Below are 20,504 nucleotides of genomic sequence, written 5' to 3'. Positions count from 1 at the left end.
GTTCAAATTCACTTAACTTTGCATGTGAGATATCAGGCATTCTGTTAGAGGAAGTGATCTGTATGGAGGCACAACATGGTAGTTATGAGGCTTTATCTAGGAAAAAAAATACTTTCTTTATTGTTACTGAAATTTCTGGTCTTTGTCTTAAGAGTATTCAGGAAGATAAATGCTGTAGTTATTTCCTCTGCTCCCTTTCTCCTTCTTTCCCCTCAGCTTTTCCTGCTTAGCTCAACACCATATGGTAGAGAATATTGCTTTAGTTAGCTGAGATCAACTATATTGGCTGTGTTCCCTCCTAGCTTCTTCTTCACCCCTAGCCTACCTGCTGGCAGGGCAAAATAAGGGACAGAGGAGACCTTGGTGCTGTTTAAGCATTCTTCAGTAATAACTAAACACTGGTATGTTATCAATGCTGTTTTATTCACAAATACCGAATACAATGCCATGTTGTCTACTATGAAGAAAATTAACTCTATCCCAGAAAAAAAGTGTAAGCATAAAAATAGAAGTAGAATTGAAGTAATGCTACAGACTTAAAGCTGGGAGGAAGCTTCAGGACAAAAATGATGGAGAAAGTACAGGATAAAGTGAACTGTTCAAAGAGTGTTCAGGGACAGAACAAGATTTTGTTCCTGGATCCTAAGACAAGGTAGTTTTGTTCTGCAATTGGAACATCTAGGAGAGCCAGTTCTGGAAAAAGATTTGAGTGAGTGCATTTATTGCAAGAAGCTGCCACTAATAGGAGGTACCAATGAAAGCAGTTCTAGTGGTTTCCAGTAGAATTCTGAGAAAATGGTTCCACTGGCCATTGGCACCCATGGTGTGTTACCTAATATGTGATTCTGATTCAATTATTTGTTCTTCGTAAGAATGCATTGAAAATAGTTTGGAGCTGTTATGGTATTTGAAACATTAGCAGTCTTGTTGTAGAATTCTATTAGAGCCTGGTTTGTTCAGGTTTGGTAAATGAAAGTGGAGATGTTTGATTTTATGTTTATTTTTAAACAAACAAACAAAAAACCTCCCAAACCTTTAGGGGAAAAAAAAAAAAAGCAGAGGTAAACAGTGTTTTATTTGGGTAGAAAAAGCACCTATGGGTATGAACTGGTTGTGAATAAATTGAGACTGGAATGTTAGAGGAAGTTATTTTTGGAAACTTGTTGATTTTTATGGCAGAAGTGTGAAATAACTGAAATCTTCTTGAAATGGGGCATGGTTAGCTCAGGGGAGTGAGAACATAACATGAAGAGCTCAGTTAAGTGTTGCTGTTTATCAGTCATACTTTCAAGCATGAAAATAGACTTTCATAAAAACCTAGTGATATTCTCTCAAGTTCCGCTAATATTTTTCATGTTGATTCCCTCAGCCTCACACATCTGCAGTTGCTGGAAGATGCTGGCTCTGATACTGGCTTTTTCAAGATAGAGGAAATCTGATTGGTCTGAAATATTTATCCTGAAGCTCAATCAGTCTGTAATGAATCCATTCCTGCGTACCATATTTGTGGTTCCTATGCCACTCATTTGCAAGCAGTACTCTCCTTCTGAGGATTTGATAGCATTTATGATGTCAGCTTTTGAATGACACTAAACGTGTCTCATCAGTGGTCAGAAATGTTATGTCCACTGTTCTTAGTGTTCTTTGTCTTTTAAAATTAGAAAACAGCTGAATCTTCTTGTCTCCCACCAAGCAGAGTATCTGTTAGCACTAGTTTGCGGTCAGGGCACCAGCCTATTTGGAGATACTTATTTTTTATTTTTTGTTGTTTTGGAGGGATAGAAGGAATTACTTGAAATGGTTTGTGATCTCACATCAGTTGCTGGTAACTGCTTTCTTCTGGACGCTCCAGAAGCAGGGTGGGAAAGGCATTGCTGGAATGGCAACTAGTTTGAAAGATACTTTTTCTTAATCACGGTGTGGATTTCCCAGTTTTTGCTGTACTTTCTTATGTTACTTTGAATTTTGTACATAGAACATAGCCACTATAGTACCCACCTTAGTAGGCTTGGTAGAGTAGTTAACACCAGCATTAGTCAGAGGCAGTGTTGTCTTCAATCTGTGCATTGCTGTTTTCTCTCTACAGAAGCTGCTGTCTGATGAGAGGTTTGTATCCGTGGAAACTGACTCAGATGAGAAGCAGTTGCTTAATCAGATGCTGAATGCCGTCAAAGTGACTCCTTTGCTTAACGAAGATCTGCAGGTTGAAGTGATGAAGGTTAGTGTTTCCCACATGTCTGCCTGCAGCAGAGGATATGTAACTGCTGGGATTAGCAAACAAATCAGTTGTTGTCTTGGAAATCTTCACTGTAGGGGGCAGTATTTGATTCCATGCTTCCTGTTGGCAGACATCAGTTGCTTTAATTTCTGCTTGATTAGTGTTTTCATGGGTTAACAGAAGATTGTTTAAAAGAACTGTGACTGCTACTGTTAATACAGTCTGAAGCAGGATAAACAATTCACTCCATGGTAATTTACAGGTAAACGATTTGAAGATTTGGAAGTTTGAATTTGGTATTAGTGATCATGCATTGAGCTGTGCAGTTTTGAAATTTTGAAACAGAGAAGTGCTAGCTTGTGTTCCCTTTGCAAAATGTTAATGATGGTGCGTGATGTGTCTAGGCACCAAAATATTCCTGGACTAAATCATAAGAGAGGTTATTCTTTTGTGTACTCAGTGAACTTTCTCAGCCCTAGAAATGCTTTAGCGTTCTTCTGAGTGTGTGTTAGGAAGCCTAGGTGCCAGGAAGTATGGTTTTGGATGGGAGGTGCTGTGAATTTTCCTTGCCCTGTCATTGTGTTGGTATATTATAACTTGCTAGTTCTGACATGAAAATAGTGACTTCCAATACCTGCATTGCTCACATGAAGCAGTACAGCAGTGGCAGGTTACCATGTGTTTGGATGTAAGTTTGTACTTCAAGGTTTATTGTGCAGTTGCTGTTAGAAGAAGACTCTTCTAGTAGTCTTCATGTGTGTTCACCATACCTAGTACTGATAAATATATTTGGATCTACTTACTCAACTGTCATTTACTTCCAAGTGCATGAACTAGGTGTCCTTCTTTCTTTCTTTCTTGTGTGACATCCTTGTCCTAAAGAATATATGTTACTTGCTCTGAAACTTCTCTGTACCAGCTGTACTCTTGACAATGAGGCTGGTTGCTTGCCTGCAGCATGCGCTCTGTGCCAGAAGATGCAGAAGGTTGAGCCTAGCAAGAAAGAGGATGAGCATTTGTCTGTTCCACATTTTATGAAGGCAGAATTTTGCTTTTGGCTTATCTTGAGGCATTCAGATCTGCAGCTCTAACCCAGCACGCTTCTTTCCTGTCTGCAGTGAGAAAGGAGAAGGGTTGAGTAGCAGCACTTCTGAGCTGGCACCTTCTCGCTTTTTTTGTTGTTGTTTGTTTTTTGTTTAGCATCCTGAGTAATGCAGGTTCAGGATCTTCATGTTGTTTCTTTGAAACAATGATGCAATAAGCAAAATAATTAGATAAAATATTTATGTACCTTTTTCAAAATGAACAAACCACTGACACCAAAAGCAATGTTTACTTCCAATTTTGTGGAAAAGAGAAAGGGAAACATTATCTTCATTCTACTGAGTGGATTTTTAATGTATAAATCCTAAAATTCTGGATAAATGAATGGTAAAAATGGGTATGTGGTAAAAATCATCTTTACAGCCCATGAACAATATAAAACTTGTATTTTTATTATTTGAGGAAAACCAGACAACCAAATGTTTAAACAGAGCATTTAATGTTCTAGAGGCTTAACTGAAAGCCAATTCAAGCAATAGATCTTTTCATTTTATAACCTGAAGGTTGCAGATGCAGTTGCAAGTGTTTCTGGGATTGGAGGTCTGGGAGTAGGGTAAAGTCCTTGGGATTTCAAGCAGTTTGTCTCAGCTGATCTAGGGATAAAAATGTGTCACCGAGTAGTGTTGTAAAGTCACCATACAAATACATGTTAGGCTGGGTTATTCTATCCAGTGGAGCTCAAATACATTTTCATGCGTTGCAGATATTAACGCTCCTAAATATGAGATTTGTATGAAACTGGGTCAGCAGTGATATCAGTCTGGTTCTTTGTGACTTGCTTTACGGTTGCAGTAGTCTTCCATGTACTGACAATACAACCAAAAGCTTTTAATTATGTAAAATAGTTTCTATAATGCAAGTACAAGACTGTATATCTCTCTGTAAGTTGCTGGCACCTAAGCTCCCGAATCACTTTAAAACTTTTTTTGGAAATCATATCCAAAATATCTCCTGTTGTTCCCAACAAGTATCCACCAGAAAGTCACACTTATTATCCATAGAAAACGTTTGGTATATTTATCTTTATGGCTCTTTGTCATTCATCGATGTTGCAAATGAGTATGAAGGTATTTGATTAGCTTGGAAAGCAGTCTGTTAATTTTTTACATTCAGGTGACTGCAAATTGGGATTGGTAGTAAAAGGAGGAACACAGGATGGAGGCTTAAGTGCAGGTAGTTCCCTTGATATGCTTTTGGGGACTATTAATTATTATTAATCAAATATTATTTTATATATTGTTTTAAATATTTGATTAAATTATATAAAAAGAGGTATAAATGGAGTAGGAAAACTGCAGTTGTTGCAGTAAGTAAATGGAAAGGAATACTAGCTGGATGTCATTCAGAGCTGAAGAAACTGAGTAGCTGAGGCCACTACCTCAAGTTGAACAGCACTCAGTAGTTTATTGCTGGGTACCAGATCCTCCTTGTTTTTAATAGTGAGTGTCATAGCATGCTCCACAGAGTAACCACATTGGAGGTTCACAGAAATTGGCATAACAGTAGTGCTGAGAGCAAGGCTGAGGACAAGCTGAATTATATCCTGGGCAGGCAGGGAAGATTATTACTGATGAAATTCAGGAGTAAAAAAAAGGAGAACGTTCCAGAGTAGTTACTTTGAAGTTCTTGCTAATCTTTTTGCAGGATTCTGCTAGTATTAGTAAGTACCAGGCAACTCCTATATGAACAGTAGTAATGTGCACAAAAGAAGTTGCTGGTCTTCTCTGTGAGGAAGTGGAAAGGACTGAAACTTCCAGGCATACTGACTGCATTGGATTTCCTGTATACTAGTGAAAGGTTTTAGCGGTGTATGAGTCTTGCATGCTATTTAAGTGCAAAGCGTCATGTATCTTTAGGTATCTCAATGACTGTGCTGCTTGCGTATTCTCTGTACCTCTAATACATTTTGAAAGATGTATTAGTATTTTCACACTGAGAACTAAATTGGGCTGTGTTTTAGATCATGTTAAAAAATGTTAGGAGACCAAGTAGTCTGGAAAGTGTGGTCAGCAGAAACAATGGACCTAATGCAAGGCCACCTTAGCATTTACTTTGCTGTTGCTATAATATTTTGTTATCGCACTCAAAAACCTCATATATGCTGAATCTGGTTGTGTTTTTCCTATGCTCAGCTGGCCATGTCAAGGGAATGGAAAATCACACAGTTGTACAGTACCTTGTTGTTGATCTTCCTGTAATGCATTGATAGGTTGATTGCGACTCAGTGATCTATTGATATGTTTGCTGATCTATAGAAAAATTTGGGGGAGGGAAGGAGTAACTCAGCCTTTACATTAGACCAACAATATGACTGGCTCAAATGTGGGAATAATTTGGTAGTGTGACATAGGGCTGTATTATAACTGAGTGAAAGGCAAGGGTACATCTCGTGTTCAGGAGTGGGGACATTTTGCTGGCCTTCACCCCAGATGAGCAAGCAAGGAGTCTGCAGCTGAAAGGATTTCTGAGAAATTATTGACCAAAGTTAAATATCATGGGTTTGAGTATGACTGTTGGGTACAAAGGATCTTGGTTTCTTTCTTGGTTAGCTGCTTTTAAATTCTGGCTTCAGATGTTTTTAAAATGGCTGATGTACTTCTGCTTTGTTTAATTAGGTCTTTGTTTGCCAGAGCACATGCAATATTGACAAAAGCACCATCAGATATGGCCAGATCAGCAGAGGAAAATGAAATGAAATGAATGTATAGCTGAGCATTTTTATTTTCTCTCTTTGATTTTTGGTAATTCTTCAACTGGAAGAACCAGAATTTAGCTCTGAACACAACTCTGGTGCCAAAGCAGGGAAAATATAGTATGAAGGCAGAAGCTGCATTTTAAAGCTTCATTTTAAAATTTCTGGGAGGATTCATTTACACAGTATATCTGGCTACTCTACGTGTGATGTTTTTTGAAATAGATTTGTAGATTTTCTGGAATCAGAATCTGTTCTTCCAAATTTGCTTGAGGGAAGATTCTTGCAATCCCTGTATTTATCTATTACCTGCGATGAGCAGCAATTTCCTTTAGGAAAGGTTAGTTTATTACCAGTAACTCGTATTTGTTAGTGACTTAGGTGTATTATTTGCTGATGAGCATATTTTTTCTGGTTTTATTCCATAGGCTTTCAGTGAAGAGTCAGCCAAAACTCTTTCTAAGCTTTGGATGAGATTTAATGAACCCTTGCTTAATGTGCTGTGTTACAACAATCTTCTCTCTGTACCTCTTCACTGATGCAATAATATAACATTTGGGAGCTCTCCAGCAATAATACTAGACAGCTCTTTTTGGACCTTCAGTTCTTGATTTTGGCTATAGTCAGAAATGAAATCTGAATTAGAGTTCTGTGATGAAGATTAGAGAATCTAAGTGCAGATGGAATGGTTCAAATACCTCTGCCTCTGAAATGCTGGTTTTAGGTTGAGGAGGAAAGAAGGGGAGTTATTTGGTTGGTTTTTGCTTTGGCCCTTTGTGACAGAGGAAATATTACTGTGTTTGAAAAATAGTTCTAAAATGTTTGATCTGAAATGTTGACAGAGCACAAGTCTAAAATTTTGGTCTCCCTGGATAATTATATTTTGCACCTTTACCTTGGATACTGGTTAATGAGCTGATTAATATAATAAGCTCTCACAAGCATGGATATCTTCCCATTGATTTAAGAGTAATGTTTATGAAATATATCTTTCCACGAACAACTTGATTTTTGCTTAGTAGAATATCATTTATAACTGCTTTGCTTTTTCTTGACTTGTGTCATCAAATGGACAGGAGAGCTGGATTGAACAACTTGGATTTAAGAATGTATTTATAGACTAAGTTCTCTATACTCCCTCTTTGAGATATGGTATGTATCGTGGCTTTATTTAGGAATAAAAAGAGTGATTCCAGGGCACATTTAAAATTAAGCGTTCATTGGTGAAGCAGTAAAATTATGACTGGTAAATGGTGAATATGAATCAGCATTCTAGTTACTAATAGGTGCTGTCAGTCAGTACATTTTAATAAATAATTCTGTGATTCCAGATAACTTTTTCTTCTCAGTATATTTTGTGCATATTTTGTGCACTGCATTATTGGAAACATTTTTCAACATCACTTGCAATACAAATTGCATTCTATTCTCTTTATGAGCTAGGGAACTACATGTTTCATATACAGTAAAAAATGAATACTCAACTTTATTCTCATGCTTTAATGCAGAACTGGCTTAAATGCATATTAATAAGAAAAAAAAAAAAGAAAATGCTGAAAATTTGCAGATGAAAGTTTCACCTGAATGTGACCATTATTTCTTGTGATAGTGGTGCCCAATATGAACAATAGACAATAGATGATTTTTTTTTGTCCAGTCTGTAATTCATAGATCTGTTAAGTCTGCGCCCTCAAAGAGAGGAGTCAGCAAAAACCTGCATAATGTTGTGCACATAGGATCCTTGTCTACAGTCAGTCCCATCTAGCTATGCTAGGGTTCTTAGAGGCTCCTCAGCTCATCCTTTCTATAATTTTAATTGTTGCAATTTAGGCCAACTGCAATTCCAGACTCTCTTGGGTTCACTTCTCTCTCTCCTTTTTCTTTTCTTTTTTTTTTTTAATTCTTAATTTTAAGTAACCAGGTTAATTCCAATGAACTGGGTGACTTACTTTGTGTGTTTTGAGATAAGTTCATTCTTTCCTGAATTAATTAGGACTGTAGTAAATGCCTAGTACTCATAATTAAAATTATGATATTCCTATAAAGTCATAGTCCCCTTTCCCCCTGATTTTTAGGTGACCATTATAGCAGTATCCACAGTATTGAAATACCTGAGCTTTCTTTATAATGGCTACAGAAGAAAGGGAAGGGTAGGAGGGCAGGGTTTTTGATCCTTTGTGGTCACTTTTTCGTCAGTCTCTAGCATAAGACAGAAGGGGCAACAAATAAATAAGTAATGCTCGTGATCAAATACTGCACAGATTTTGCTGTCTCTGCAGGTTTATTTGTTATTTTGGAGTGCTTTTGACTGGCATCTCCTTTTGTGTGAGTGCCGATTTTGTAGAAAAACTGTCTTAAAAAGAAGAAATGGGGTAACTTGAACAGTTCTGCCATCTTACACTGAACTGTTCTGTGCCAGGCCACATGCGCAAGCAGTGAGTCTGAGTCATACCTGCAGATTTCCTTGTGCCGTGTGGAAAGTAGCATGTCTCCAGCTCTGGAAGACATGATGTAACTAACAGCTGTTCAGCGTGAAGCGGAAGCACAAGCTCCTGCAGACTTTAGTCTTAGATGTATACCAAGAACTTGGGGATCACTTAGCTGTTAAGGAAGTGAACTGCAGAGACATTACATGATCACAAGGCCAAGTACAGAAACTCTTTTAACTTGCATATATTGCCATTTCATCCTTCCTCTGCAGCCAGACATTGCTGTTTACTGAAGATTATAGTGCCAAGGAGCCACAGAAACAGTTTATCTGGCTTTTTAATCATCTCTTTCCTGGATGCAGGTCAGGAGATGGTCTGGGACTGGGTAAAGTGCTCTGGCAGGCAAGATGATCTGTGGGGCACTGTTTATTAGGTTATTTTCAGGCTACCTTCTTACCAAAAAATCTAGTGACTTGAAACAGGAAGCTCAAATTGGCTGTCCTGAAGTACCTTGTCACACAGATGTTCCCTTGGTGTAATTTTCTTGAAGCCTTGCCTGTATTCCATGTATCCATGTATCTGGGCTAAGTGTTGTCACACTGACAAGTCTGGGAACTATATGGTGCTGGTGCTGCCTGACGTAAAGAAACTGCACCAATGTGGTGTGGCAAAAGTTCCGCTTTTATTGTTCAGTACATCTCCTTATATCCTCTCGATACCTCTCATAGTTACGCCTCTTAGGGTCTGTCCCTACCTTATCTACCAACCCCATGTCGCCACATTTTCTTCTTTTGCTTCCTTCTATAGCTACTACTGTTTATGCTTAGTCAAGCCTAGCCGTTAGTTACCGTGTAAGCTTAGTCATTAGTTACTGTGGTTACTATGGTTACTCCCTATTGCTTTTTCAGCTACTACAGCTAAGGAAGTTCACAGCAATCTTTCCTATCAAAAAAATTTGTAAATGGCAAAATCTCCCACCCAGGAAATACATTAGTTCTTGTTTCCTTCTTGGCTGTGGGTGAATACAAGTAACTTCATGTGTATGTGGGAACTGAGTTCATTGGGAAGGTATTGCAGCTGAGAAGCAGAGGCTTTAATGTATTTATTTTATGTATCTAAGAAATACTTAGGGCAGTCAGTGTAATTTGCGAAGTGGTTAAACAAACTAGTCTATTGCAGGAAAAAAAGCTCCATGTTATGTCAAGAAAAATATAGCAAAATTGCTGTTGCATGTGCATGCAGTTTGTTTTTCGCTATGAATGACTGGTCCCTAACTTCCTTTCTTGTGCTTTTCCCTTTCTTACAATTTCTAATCAATTATACGGCAATCTTTTTCTTAATACAAGCATAATCTGTAGCTAGGAAACAGTACTCAAACCTGTAATTAGTTATGTCCATCTGCATGTAAAATGGCTGCCTTAAGAATATTTGTTATATAGACACATGGAACAGATCAACGCTCTAAGTTTCTTTCTTTGTTTTTAGATGCTCCACTTCCTCACTGTCGTTCTCTTTCTTTTGGGTTTTACTAGTTAACTGCTTTTTTATTTTTATTTTTTTTACACTTCCCCCTTTCCTCTTTTCCATTTATTGCTTCATAAATAATACTACCTCTTCTGTTTTAAGGGAGTTTCCTAGCGTCTTGGGTGAGAAGACCAAAAAGCACTTACTTCATGACTAATCTACTTAAATCTCTCCTTAAAATGTTACGCTTAATGAGAAAAGGAGCATTAGAACTTTGGCATCTTTCAATTTGCATTTCTTCATTAATCTATGTATTTATTTTGCTCAATTTAACTGTCTTCTAGTTCATAAAGTAGTGTGGTATACCTAAATACATTGTAACCTATGAAGCATGGAAATACAATCCTAGCAGTGCAAGTCAGCCTTTTTTTTTTTCTTCCAAAATCTTCCATTCTCTTAAGTGTTACAATTCTAAGGCAAAGCTGCTGTCAGAGCTATTAAGAAAGTCAGTTAAATATCTATTAAACAATTGCTTTAAGACACTTCTTTTCTTCCCACAGCTGTACAAGGTGCAGCAGTGTGCAGAAGTTCCAGTTGGTTTCATACCACCATAAATAGTGCTCAGCAGCAGTTCTGTTCTTTATAATCTAGAGAACTAATGAGCATGGTCATCTGGGAGCATTCAGCATGTCACCATTAATAATTTGTGAGGCTCCTCTACAGCAGATACAGCTCTTTTGTTTGAAGCCCTGCTCTATGCCTGATGCTAAGCACCAGTTGCTGGTCATAGCAAGGCCTTTCATGGGTTTACTGATTCATGGTAGACTGTCTCCTTTCTCTTCATAATTAAAAACTTGCTGTATTTTGTACGCTGATGCATGATGATGCTGTGTGCAAAAGTTCATTAATGTATTTAATTTCTTCAGTCCTTGTTTTCATTCAGAGCCAAAGAATGCAACGTGCCCAGGTTACTAGTTACTCTGCTGAATACAAAGACATCTGCTGTTCTGTTTTGCAGAAATACTGGATGACTGCTTTAAACTTTGAATCATTAAATGACAGGAGTATGCTTGCCTTGTTTCCTGGTTGTTTTCACTCTTGTGGGGAGAAAGTTTTAAGAATCATTCAAGAGTATGCTATACTGCATATAAGTTTACTAGACTACAAGTAAAATAAGTCAGGAAAGGCTTATTTCACTAGTCCCTTAGAGAGACCAGAAGTGGCTGCAAAATTCATCTCTCTGAGGTCTAAATTGACTGTGTGAATCCCAGCTAGAAGAAACAGATATTCGGAGGATTTCACTAATGGGACTTTGCCGGAAGAGTAAAATGGTGTCACTGGTGTATCATTATCAGACTTGGGCACCTAAATGCAGTGAACTGATGAAGCATCCTTGGGTCATTGTAGATTACAGTTGTTTTTAAGCTTTGTACCTTTGCCCTCCTTTGCTATCTTGGGGGCCTGCTTGCTTGCTTTCATATCTCATTGAGTTCACATGATTCTACCATAAGCTCTTCAGTGTGACAATTGCCTTTCACTACAAACGTACTAAGCGCTTGGGAACTTGGCTGGCAACACTTAGAGCTCTCATAACTTGAAATGTTCCCTCTGTATGAGATCTCCTTAAAATAGACATTGTAATGTAAGTTAAATTCCATTGTAGTTCAAATACTGTAAGACATTTTGTGTCTATTGACTTTCAGTATACCCTTAGAAGCACTTTTTTTTCATTCTTACTTATTGTGAAAACTGCGTGTGTGTGCAATCTTGTACAATTGGTATCCTGGGACTCCAGGGAGTGGGGATCGTATTTCTTGTTCTATGACAGGCAGAGCTTCAACAGTAATTAAAATTAATGTTTTCATTATGGGTAAGCCATTTACAGAAATCTGATCTTATCCAGGCGTTTGCAAGATAATACAAGCCAGTTATAACATCCTAGAGGCTGTGTGATTTTAAACTATCGCTACAGTTATCTAAGCTCCTTTAAAAACAAAAGGTTGCTTTAGAGTCTATACCAATTAAGAATTTACCATGGTAACACAGAGCAGAAGCTGATTTCACTTTGTTTTATACTGAAGTTGGTACTAGGAAATGCTTTGTAGTGTTTTTTTTTTTTCCCTTCCACTACGAGTGGTTGTGAAAAGAGTTTTGTTTTCACCATTGCGTAAGGAAGTCTCTTTTCTTAACTTTTTAAATATAGACTGCTTGAATTAGTATCATGAGCAGTTAAGCAGCCTGTGGGATTGCATTGGATTTGCACTGGTAGTAGGGTAATGCAGTGGTGGCCTCTGTGTGAAGGGCCCAGCAGCTGCCCCATGTTAGGTAGGAGCCAGTTCCAAAATGAGCCAGCTGCTGCTCTGAGCTGAGCTAGTGTGTGATGCTGGTTGCACCTCATTGATAACATATTGAAAGAAAAAGCAGAAAATGATGCACAACAGCTATGAAAGGGAGGAATGAGAAGATGTGAGGAAGCAGTCCTGCAGCCCCCAAGTTCAGTGCAGAAAGAGGGCAGGAAGTGCTCCAGGAGTGGAGCAGAAGCACTTTGCAGCCCAAGAGAGGCCCATGGAGAAGCAGGCCATGGATGCCATGTGGAAATCTCCCCATGCAGCCAATGGAGGAGCCCATGGTGCAGCAGTGGATATGTCCTAAAGGAGGTACAGCCCATGGAGAGGCCTGCAGAAGGAGCCTGGGCTGGAGCTGCAGCCTGCAGAGAGGAGTCTACTGTGGGGAAAGGCTGGGGGAGCTGCTGCCATGGGAACCTATGCTGGAACAGTGCCTGAAGGGTGAGCAGTGTTGGAGCAGTGCTTGGATTGCTGCAGTCTGTAAAAAGCCCACACAGGATGGGGTTCAGGAGGGACAGCATCCTTTGGTTAGGACCCTACTTGGAGCAGAGGCAGAGTGACCAGGAAGAAGCTGCAGTGATAATGGACTATGGACTGACTGCAGCCTTCATTCCTTGATTCCTTGTTCCCCTACACTACTTGGGGGAAGGAAGTAGAAAAGTTGAGAGTAAGGTTGAGCCTGGGAAGAAGAAGAGCAGGGAGAAAGGAGGGAAGGTAGTTTGAATTTTGCTGGCTTTTTTTTTCCCCACTATCCTACTCTGTTACTAATTTGCAATAAATTAAATTAATTGACAGTAATTGGTGAGCAATCTCCCTGTCTTTATCCTAGCCGTGAGTTTTTCATCACACATTCTCTCCAGCACGATAAGGAGGGGGAATGAGAGCAGGATGTTGGGCACTTGGGGGCCAGCCAAGGTTAACCCACCACAGGGATGTACTGCCTAGAGGATCAGTGTCTGTAGTGGATCTGGATGATTAAGGGTTGTTTGTTTGTTTAATCCCATCTTTCATCCAGTAATCTCAGGAAAAAAACCTGCTGTCATCCTGTTCCATTGAAATGGGAAAACATGAGTTAAGTGCCTGAAACATTGCCAAGACTGTAAATGAGCTCTGCAGCAGTGCTGATAGAAATCATAGCTGAGGGCAGACTTTTGCATGGTCAGACACTGTTTTCCAGATCTTAGAAATAATTTGTAAGGGAAGAGGGTAACAAGTGAAGTAAGCCAAGAATATGCAAACAGTCTGGCAGATAACTTGCTATGTTTCTGTGATTTTGAAAACTGTAAAGAAAGTTGGCTTAGAAACTGTTTAGCTCTAAAGCTTAAATGCTAAATATATAGAAATGAGATAATAGCGCACAAATGTTGTAATTCAGAAGAGTAGCATTTCCTTTCCATTTCTCATTACCTCTAGAGTTTGTCCAAATCTGTCAACATCTACTTACCAAGGACTGAGTGAGAATCAGGGCTAGATATTATATATAAACTATATAAATCTGCTGTTACATAATGGCTTTCTTGGAGCCATCTTTCCTAAGAACAGGATCAAGCCTCTGACTAATATTTTCTTTATATTATTAAAATACAATCAAATAAAGTGTGGATAACATGTGATAACTTGTAGTGAATTACAGTTCTTCTGCTGGAAAAAGTAAAAAAAAAATAACAATATTAAAAAAAATTGTAAAGATACCGTGTATTTCAGTGGGTAGAAGCTTTTCATAATGACTGTCAAAATGTGAAGGAAGTTATGTCCTACTGAAAAATGCTGCACTCGTCCGTGGGCAGACGTTTCTCTCACATAGATAATGCTCAAAGCTTCTTTTGTATGTAGAATTCAAATTACCCTAAAATTATTTAGTTGCTTGTTTCCTAGTAATAGGTTTTTTCCCCTATGGTACAAAACAACAATGCAGAGGAGAACTGCCCCAGAGATTAAATAGTGATGATGAGGGTTCAGGTGCTGGAGCTTGCTTAAGCAGCACTATGGTAGAGTTGTTTGGGGTGTTTTCTGTTGTTCTTTTTGAAGACTTTGTTGTAGAGATGGTTGTGATCTACAGAGATAATCCAGCTTGCTTCTTTGAATTGTTACATCAGTTTTCTATTGTTCCAACATATTGTGGAAATCTTAACACAGTAAAGTCAGGAAAACGATACTCCACAGGGACATTAAGACGATAATCTCCCCAAATTTGCCACTACTTCCTTTTTTTGGTTTGTTCAATTCCTAAAATCTAATCAGATGCGCTGTAGTGAAGTTGTTTGTTTTGCATTCCAGACTAGAGATTACCTTAGCATGTTATGTCAGTAGATGTCAAGGAGCCAAATAGAAGAAATCCTAGTTCCACTGAGAAGCGTGAAATAGATGAGGGAAACAATTAACAGTCAGTAATGCTAACTTGTCTGATGTTCTGAGTTTCCTTTTGAAACAGAGAACAGTAGTACCTAGGGGCTGAGGAAGTTCTAGGGACTGATGTATTGCTGTTAGTGTAATTGGTATTTTTTCTGGCACACTTATCTTGAGAAATTCAGGCTGTTTCAGGCCATAATCACAGAATCATGCAAAGTCACAGAATTGTAGGGTTGGAAGGAACCTCTAGAGATCATTTAGTCCAACCCCCTGCCAAAGCAGCTCCCTAGCCCAGGTTGCACAGGTAGGCATCCAGGTGGATCTCGAACATCTCCAGAGGAGACTCCACCATCTCTTTGGGCAGCTGTGCCAGTGCTCTGTCACCCTTACTGTGAAGAAGTTCTTGTCCACATTTGTGTTGAACTTCTTGTTCATCAGTCTGTGACCATTTGCCCTCGTCCTGTCACCACACACTGCTGAGAAGAGTCGAGCCTCACCCCTTTGCCTCCCGCACCTTAGACATGAATTGGATCCCCTCTTAGTCTTCTTTTTTTTTTTTTGAAGCTGAATAGATGGAGGTCTCTTAGCTTTTCCTCAAAAGAGAGGTGCTCCAGTCCCTTCATCATCTTTGAAGCCCTCCACTGGACTCTTTCGAGTAGATCCCTGTCTTTTTCTGTACTGGGGAGCTCAGAACTGGACATAATACCCCAGGTGAGGCCTCATCAGGGCAGAGTAGAGGGGGAGGATCACCTCCCTTGACCTGCTGGCCACGCTCTTTTTAGAGCACCCCAGGATCTTGTTGGCCTTCTTGGCTACCAAGGCACACTGCTGGCTCATGGACAGCCTGCCATCCACTAGGACACCCATGTCCCTCTCCTCAGAGCTCCTCTACAGCAGATCATCCCCCAACCTGTACCTGTGCATGCAGTAGGTACAAGACTCATAAGTTCATAAGTTCATAAGGTTGGAAAGGACCTATAAGATCATCTAGTCCAACCATCCTCCTATCACTATCTCTACCCAACTACTAAATTAAGTCCTTTAGCACCTCATCTAAACGCTTCTTGAACAGCGCTAGGGATGGTGCCTCAACCACCTCCCTAGGCAGGCCATTCCAGTGCCTGACCACTCTTTCAGAAAAGAAATGCTTCCTGAGGTCTAATCTAAATCTTCCCTGGCGCAACTTGTGGCCATTCCCTCTCGTCCTGTCATTACTTATCAGGGAGAAGAGGCCTACCCCCTCCTCACCACAACCCCCCTTCAGGAAGTGGTAGAGTGCAATAAGGTCTCCTCTGAGCCTCCTCTTCTCCAGACTAAACAATCCCAGCTCCCTCAGCCGCTCCTCATAAGACTTGTGCTCCAGGCCCCTCACCAGTTTTGTTGCCAAAAATTTTAATGATCCTTTCCGCAGGACTCTACACTTGCTCTCATTAAACCTCATCTGGTTCCTCTCTGCCCAACTCTCCAGCTTGTCCAGGTGTCCCTGAATGGCAGCACAGCCTTCTGGCGTGTCAGCCATTACTCCCAGCTTCATATCATCAGGAAACTTGCTAACCCTTCATCAAGGTCATTGATGAAGATGTTGAACAGGACCAGACCCAGCACTGACCCCTGAGGAATACCACTAACTTCTGACACTGAGTAAATCTTATATTTGGAAGGAGAAAGGACAGTAGATCAGGCTCTATCCATTTCCCAAGTGCTGGAGGGATTGGAAAGAAAGATGAGAGAGGAAGGGGGAAGGAAGGGTGTTGCCAGGTGGTGAAAACATCATATAATACTATCCCATGGTGGAAAGCATCACATTTCCCCCACCCTTCCCTTCAAAGTAAGGTGTAGGGCTTTTAGTTCTTACTCCCTTATGAACTGGGGTCTGTGAATTACTTTTATTGCTCATTATTGAGTGACTACAATATACTTACTGGAAATATCTTAGGCTTGGAAATCCTTTCCATGTTAAGCAGCAATTAATGGCTGGTTTCACATAATACACGTGTTTTGTCTTCTGAGTAATAATTTGTATTTTATACATTTTTCCCTCCCTCATTTGTCACGCTAACAGAAATAAATGAATGGACTGATTATAAATCTTGAAAAGCTTGAGGATGAAGTATAAGTGGATTTTGGCTATCAACTGGTTTTCAAGACTGGGATTGATGGCAGAACTGTCTTTCCTTCCTTGTTCGGATGTAGGAGACTGATAAGTAGTCCATTGGGCTATACTTCTGGGGCCAAGAGTTGCAACTTCTTAGGAGGAAGCAACTAAGTTCCTTGATATTGCCAACCCCTTTATTCCAGTAGCATGGTGCTAAAAATCTTCTGATATTTACTCTAAGAATGAAAAGAAAGGTAGATGAAAATGCATGAATGGGGAAGGGAAGCAATAACAGATGAAATTTAAATTTTCTTTCCTTCTTCCTTCTCGTTTCAAGGTCTTGCTCTGTATAACATATACCTCCACATTTGAGCTGAATGGGAGCTCAGTGTTGAAGATTGCCGAGGTAAGTGCCTCAGTTGTACTGTTGTTGGAGTCATTTAATGTTTCCCCACTAGCTAGACTGTGTTTTCTGTGCGTATCCTGCATGATTCTGAAGTAGTCTAAATTACAGCTGTCCTCTTAAGGATTCATACTACTTTGTGTCTAGTATGAAATTATGGCTGCAAGTTGTACGGAGCTGGTGGGCTTGCATGAGAAGGCACACTTCCTGAAATTGACTGATGATAGTAAACTTGAAGTGCTGTAGCATACAACTCCTCGTATTTATTTTGCTTTGCATTTTGCTATAGGAAACCTTCCTTGTGTTCTTAATAACATAGTATTGTGCAAATTCCTTACCTGGTGCAACTCTAGAAGTACTGAATTTTAATGAAGAGAGATGTGTAGACTATAACATGCCTTCCCAGCAAAAGTACCACAATATGCCCTGTTGGCTTTGTGTTTATTTTTCCTAATACTTCCAAGTAAAGGATTTATTATATCTTTGAATGTGTGGTGTTATCTAGGTGCTACTAGTCATTTGTCTCCCTTTTTTTTGCAATCAATTTTTGTCTAACAGTCATAAGTTTTAAAGGAGCTTTGTCTGCACAAAAACATACATGCAGATATACTTAGTGAGCATTTTAGCATGAGTAATGTTTCAGTACGTTGTGTAGCAAGCCACTGGACTGCTGAGTCACGTTAGAGAAGGTGCACAGAAACATTTCATCCTCCTGCATAGCACACACTGTTATGTTATGTACGGAATATTTTCTGAAATTATGTTGTTAATGTAGGGGAGAACTAATGCTTGTGGAGCAATATGAGGATGATATACACATCCTTGCAATTTTTACATAACATCTCTTTCCTTCCAACGTACATGCAAACTGTTCTTTTTGAAAATAAAGACTTATTAGTTCTTAGTATTGCCATATTTCAGACCTGACCACAGCAAGGGTGTTCTTAAAGTGTTTCTTGGTAGACTCCAAGTGAAATTTGTGTATGAAAAGCCTTAGGGATGAATTCCTTCTCAGTTTTTACTGTTTGTAGGTGGTGTTTTTTTGTTTAAATGGATGTTCTGTCCAACTCATACCTTGTTCTTTTTGCTATGTGAGGCTTCCAGTTCCATGAGGTGTGGCTGTTTTTGGAGGTCCTTGTAAGCCCACCTGTGAAGGTTGCAGCAAGATTGAACTCAACTGGTATTTAGAGCCAGTCAAAATATTTTAAGTTTTACTAAGCATTCCTTAAGTTAACAACCCAGAGGAAAACAGATTGATTCCCTGCTGCAGTTTTTCTCAGCAAACTTTCCAACATGCATGGCATAAGATGATTAATTCAGCTTAGTCCATCTCTGCTGCAAGTAAGGAGCTCCAACTTAGACAAAGTGTTGTGCTGGGAAAAGCATTTAATGGCTCTAAACCCTTCTGATTTCAGCTCAAGACTAGAGGAAAATGATCTGCAAGTCATGTTCTGTGTGCTATAAACTGTATCTCTGTATTTCTGCAGTGTGTGGAGATAGAACAATGGGAAATGGCCACAGATTAATGCATAGGAAGTTCCACACAAATGTGGAGGAACGTCCCTTCCAACCCTACAATTCTGTGATCAGAAATCATATTTTCGTTCTCTGTGTAAATTTGGTTAAAAATAGACCTTCTCTTCATTTAAAACATCCTGAAAATGTTTTTTCATAAATTGAGTTGAACCCTGCTGTTGGCACCTGCAGTTCACTTCCCAGAAGTCCATCCTTTGCTAGTATAGTGGTATGAGTTACAGTGACAGTTTCCTTTTTTCTTTTAAAATTAGTAGGATCGCTGATGAACGCTGATGAGATCTGCCATCAAAACAAACAAAACTTTTACATCCTTTAGGGAATTAGAATGAACTGTGATAGAGAATGCAAATGTTTTTATTTAGTGTGTTTGGAGGAACAGGAGTTTTCCCCACAATCCTTGAGAAAATGTTTCACTGAATGCTTACCTCTCTCTAATTTGCAAATCCCTTCAAGCACATACATGCTTCCTTAGGTTCCTTTCAGCTAAGTTTCAGGTAAGGCAAAGACTTTATCAATTGGACTCAGTATTCCTTTGTACCTGAATTCTACAGTATATAAGCAGTAGTAAACAGATAATGATTTCTGAGTTCAGCATTTGTTTAGCCCCAGCATTTATTGTTCTGACTTCTCTAATGGAAAGATGGTAGAGAGAAGCTACGCACTCTGCTGTACCTGCTATTTGGCATTTCTTTCCAGGTCCCTTACTTTTCCTAGCCTGCCCTCTGTAGCATAGTAAAAGCCACTGCAGGATTGGAAAGATGCTGCCTGTGTTATTGCTGGACCTCTGTATGAGGATTCACTGTGACAAACTGGGCTACCAGCTGGTTGTTTTGCACTGTCTACTCATTCTCCATTCATGTGTATAAATCAGTGGCACCACGAATCTTACTGAATATTTTCAGCCTAAAATGAAGCATCCAACATGGAGTACTATATTATATGGTTTAAGTATTGTAAGTAATGAAAACAGATTAAATCTTCCTGTGTGCAACTTCCCATGCTTGCCTGGACCACTACAAGAAAGTTTAATTCATGATCTGAGTGTTGTTTCTCATGTGTATTTGTTACTCCCATCTACATTTTGAAATCTTGTTTTGTTTGATTTTGTTGTTTCATTAGCTAACCCTTCTGTGTTTTGCTCTTAGTTGTGTTTTGCATGCAATAGAGCTGGAAGTCCCCGAATGCATGAAATGATCAAAATGTCCATTGCATACCTTCTTGGGGCCCTGAGCTCTCGAATTTGTACTGGTGCTCCTTCATCAGTGGCTTTTCAAAAGGTACCTTGCCCAGCCATTTTAGAACACAGGCCTTCCATAAGATCAGTGTTCAAGTGGACAGTACTGCTGCTCTTTAGCAGGCATGCGGAGGGGGGAGAAAAAGATGATATCAACCATGCTCTTACCAGAAAGTCAGCCTGTCTCTGAGAATGGCATTCCATCAATTAATTCAGGAACTCTAGAAAAAGAGATCTAGATTGTGAACATTTGTGCTTCCATTGCCAGCAGCTCAGCAGCATTTGGAATAGTTTGGCCTCTCTGAAGGGCTCTTTGTGGTTAATAGGCTTTAGGATTCTTTGTTCTCTGGAGTTTGGGAGATAGCTGAATGATGGGAATAGTTGGTCCTTATTTTTAACTTACAAAATCACCTTCACATGCCTGTTGCTCTCAAGATCAATAAAATCATTTGTTTTGGAAGGGGTTTAGAATCTTAAGAAAGAGCAACACGAATTGAGTCATAGTGTTGGTTCAGTCCCTTCTATAGTGCTTCTTCAGTTTACAGTCTCAGAAGATTGTGTTCCACAGTTGTTGAAAACCTATGAGACTGTGTCAAGGCATCGACATTACCCATTTTGTAGCTTAAGAAATTGCA

The 20,504-nt window shown here is 39.4% G+C and overlaps 1 protein-coding gene across 1 annotated transcript in view; it reads left to right on the top strand.

Moving 5' to 3' along the window:
• The window catches only part of ARFGEF3 (ARFGEF family member 3), a 79,722-nt gene that overhangs the window by 15,981 nt on the left and 43,237 nt on the right, over nt 1-20,504 (top strand). Inside the window, exons 4-6 of the mRNA XM_065733202.1 lie at nt 2,087-2,218; nt 17,034-17,102; nt 19,781-19,912. Of these exons, the coding sequence (XP_065589274.1) occupies nt 2,087-2,218; nt 17,034-17,102; nt 19,781-19,912 (333 nt within the window). The remainder of the gene's footprint in view (nt 1-2,086; nt 2,219-17,033; nt 17,103-19,780; nt 19,913-20,504) is intronic.

The sequence above is a fragment of the Cyrtonyx montezumae genome, unplaced genomic scaffold, assembly GCF_038088225.1.
Source record: "Cyrtonyx montezumae isolate F1298 unplaced genomic scaffold, pur_monq_1.0 scaffold_0, whole genome shotgun sequence".
Lineage (NCBI taxonomy): Eukaryota > Metazoa > Chordata > Aves > Galliformes > Odontophoridae > Cyrtonyx > Cyrtonyx montezumae.
Note: the sequence above shows the minus strand (reverse complement) of the source record. Positions and strands in the feature narration are given on the sequence as shown.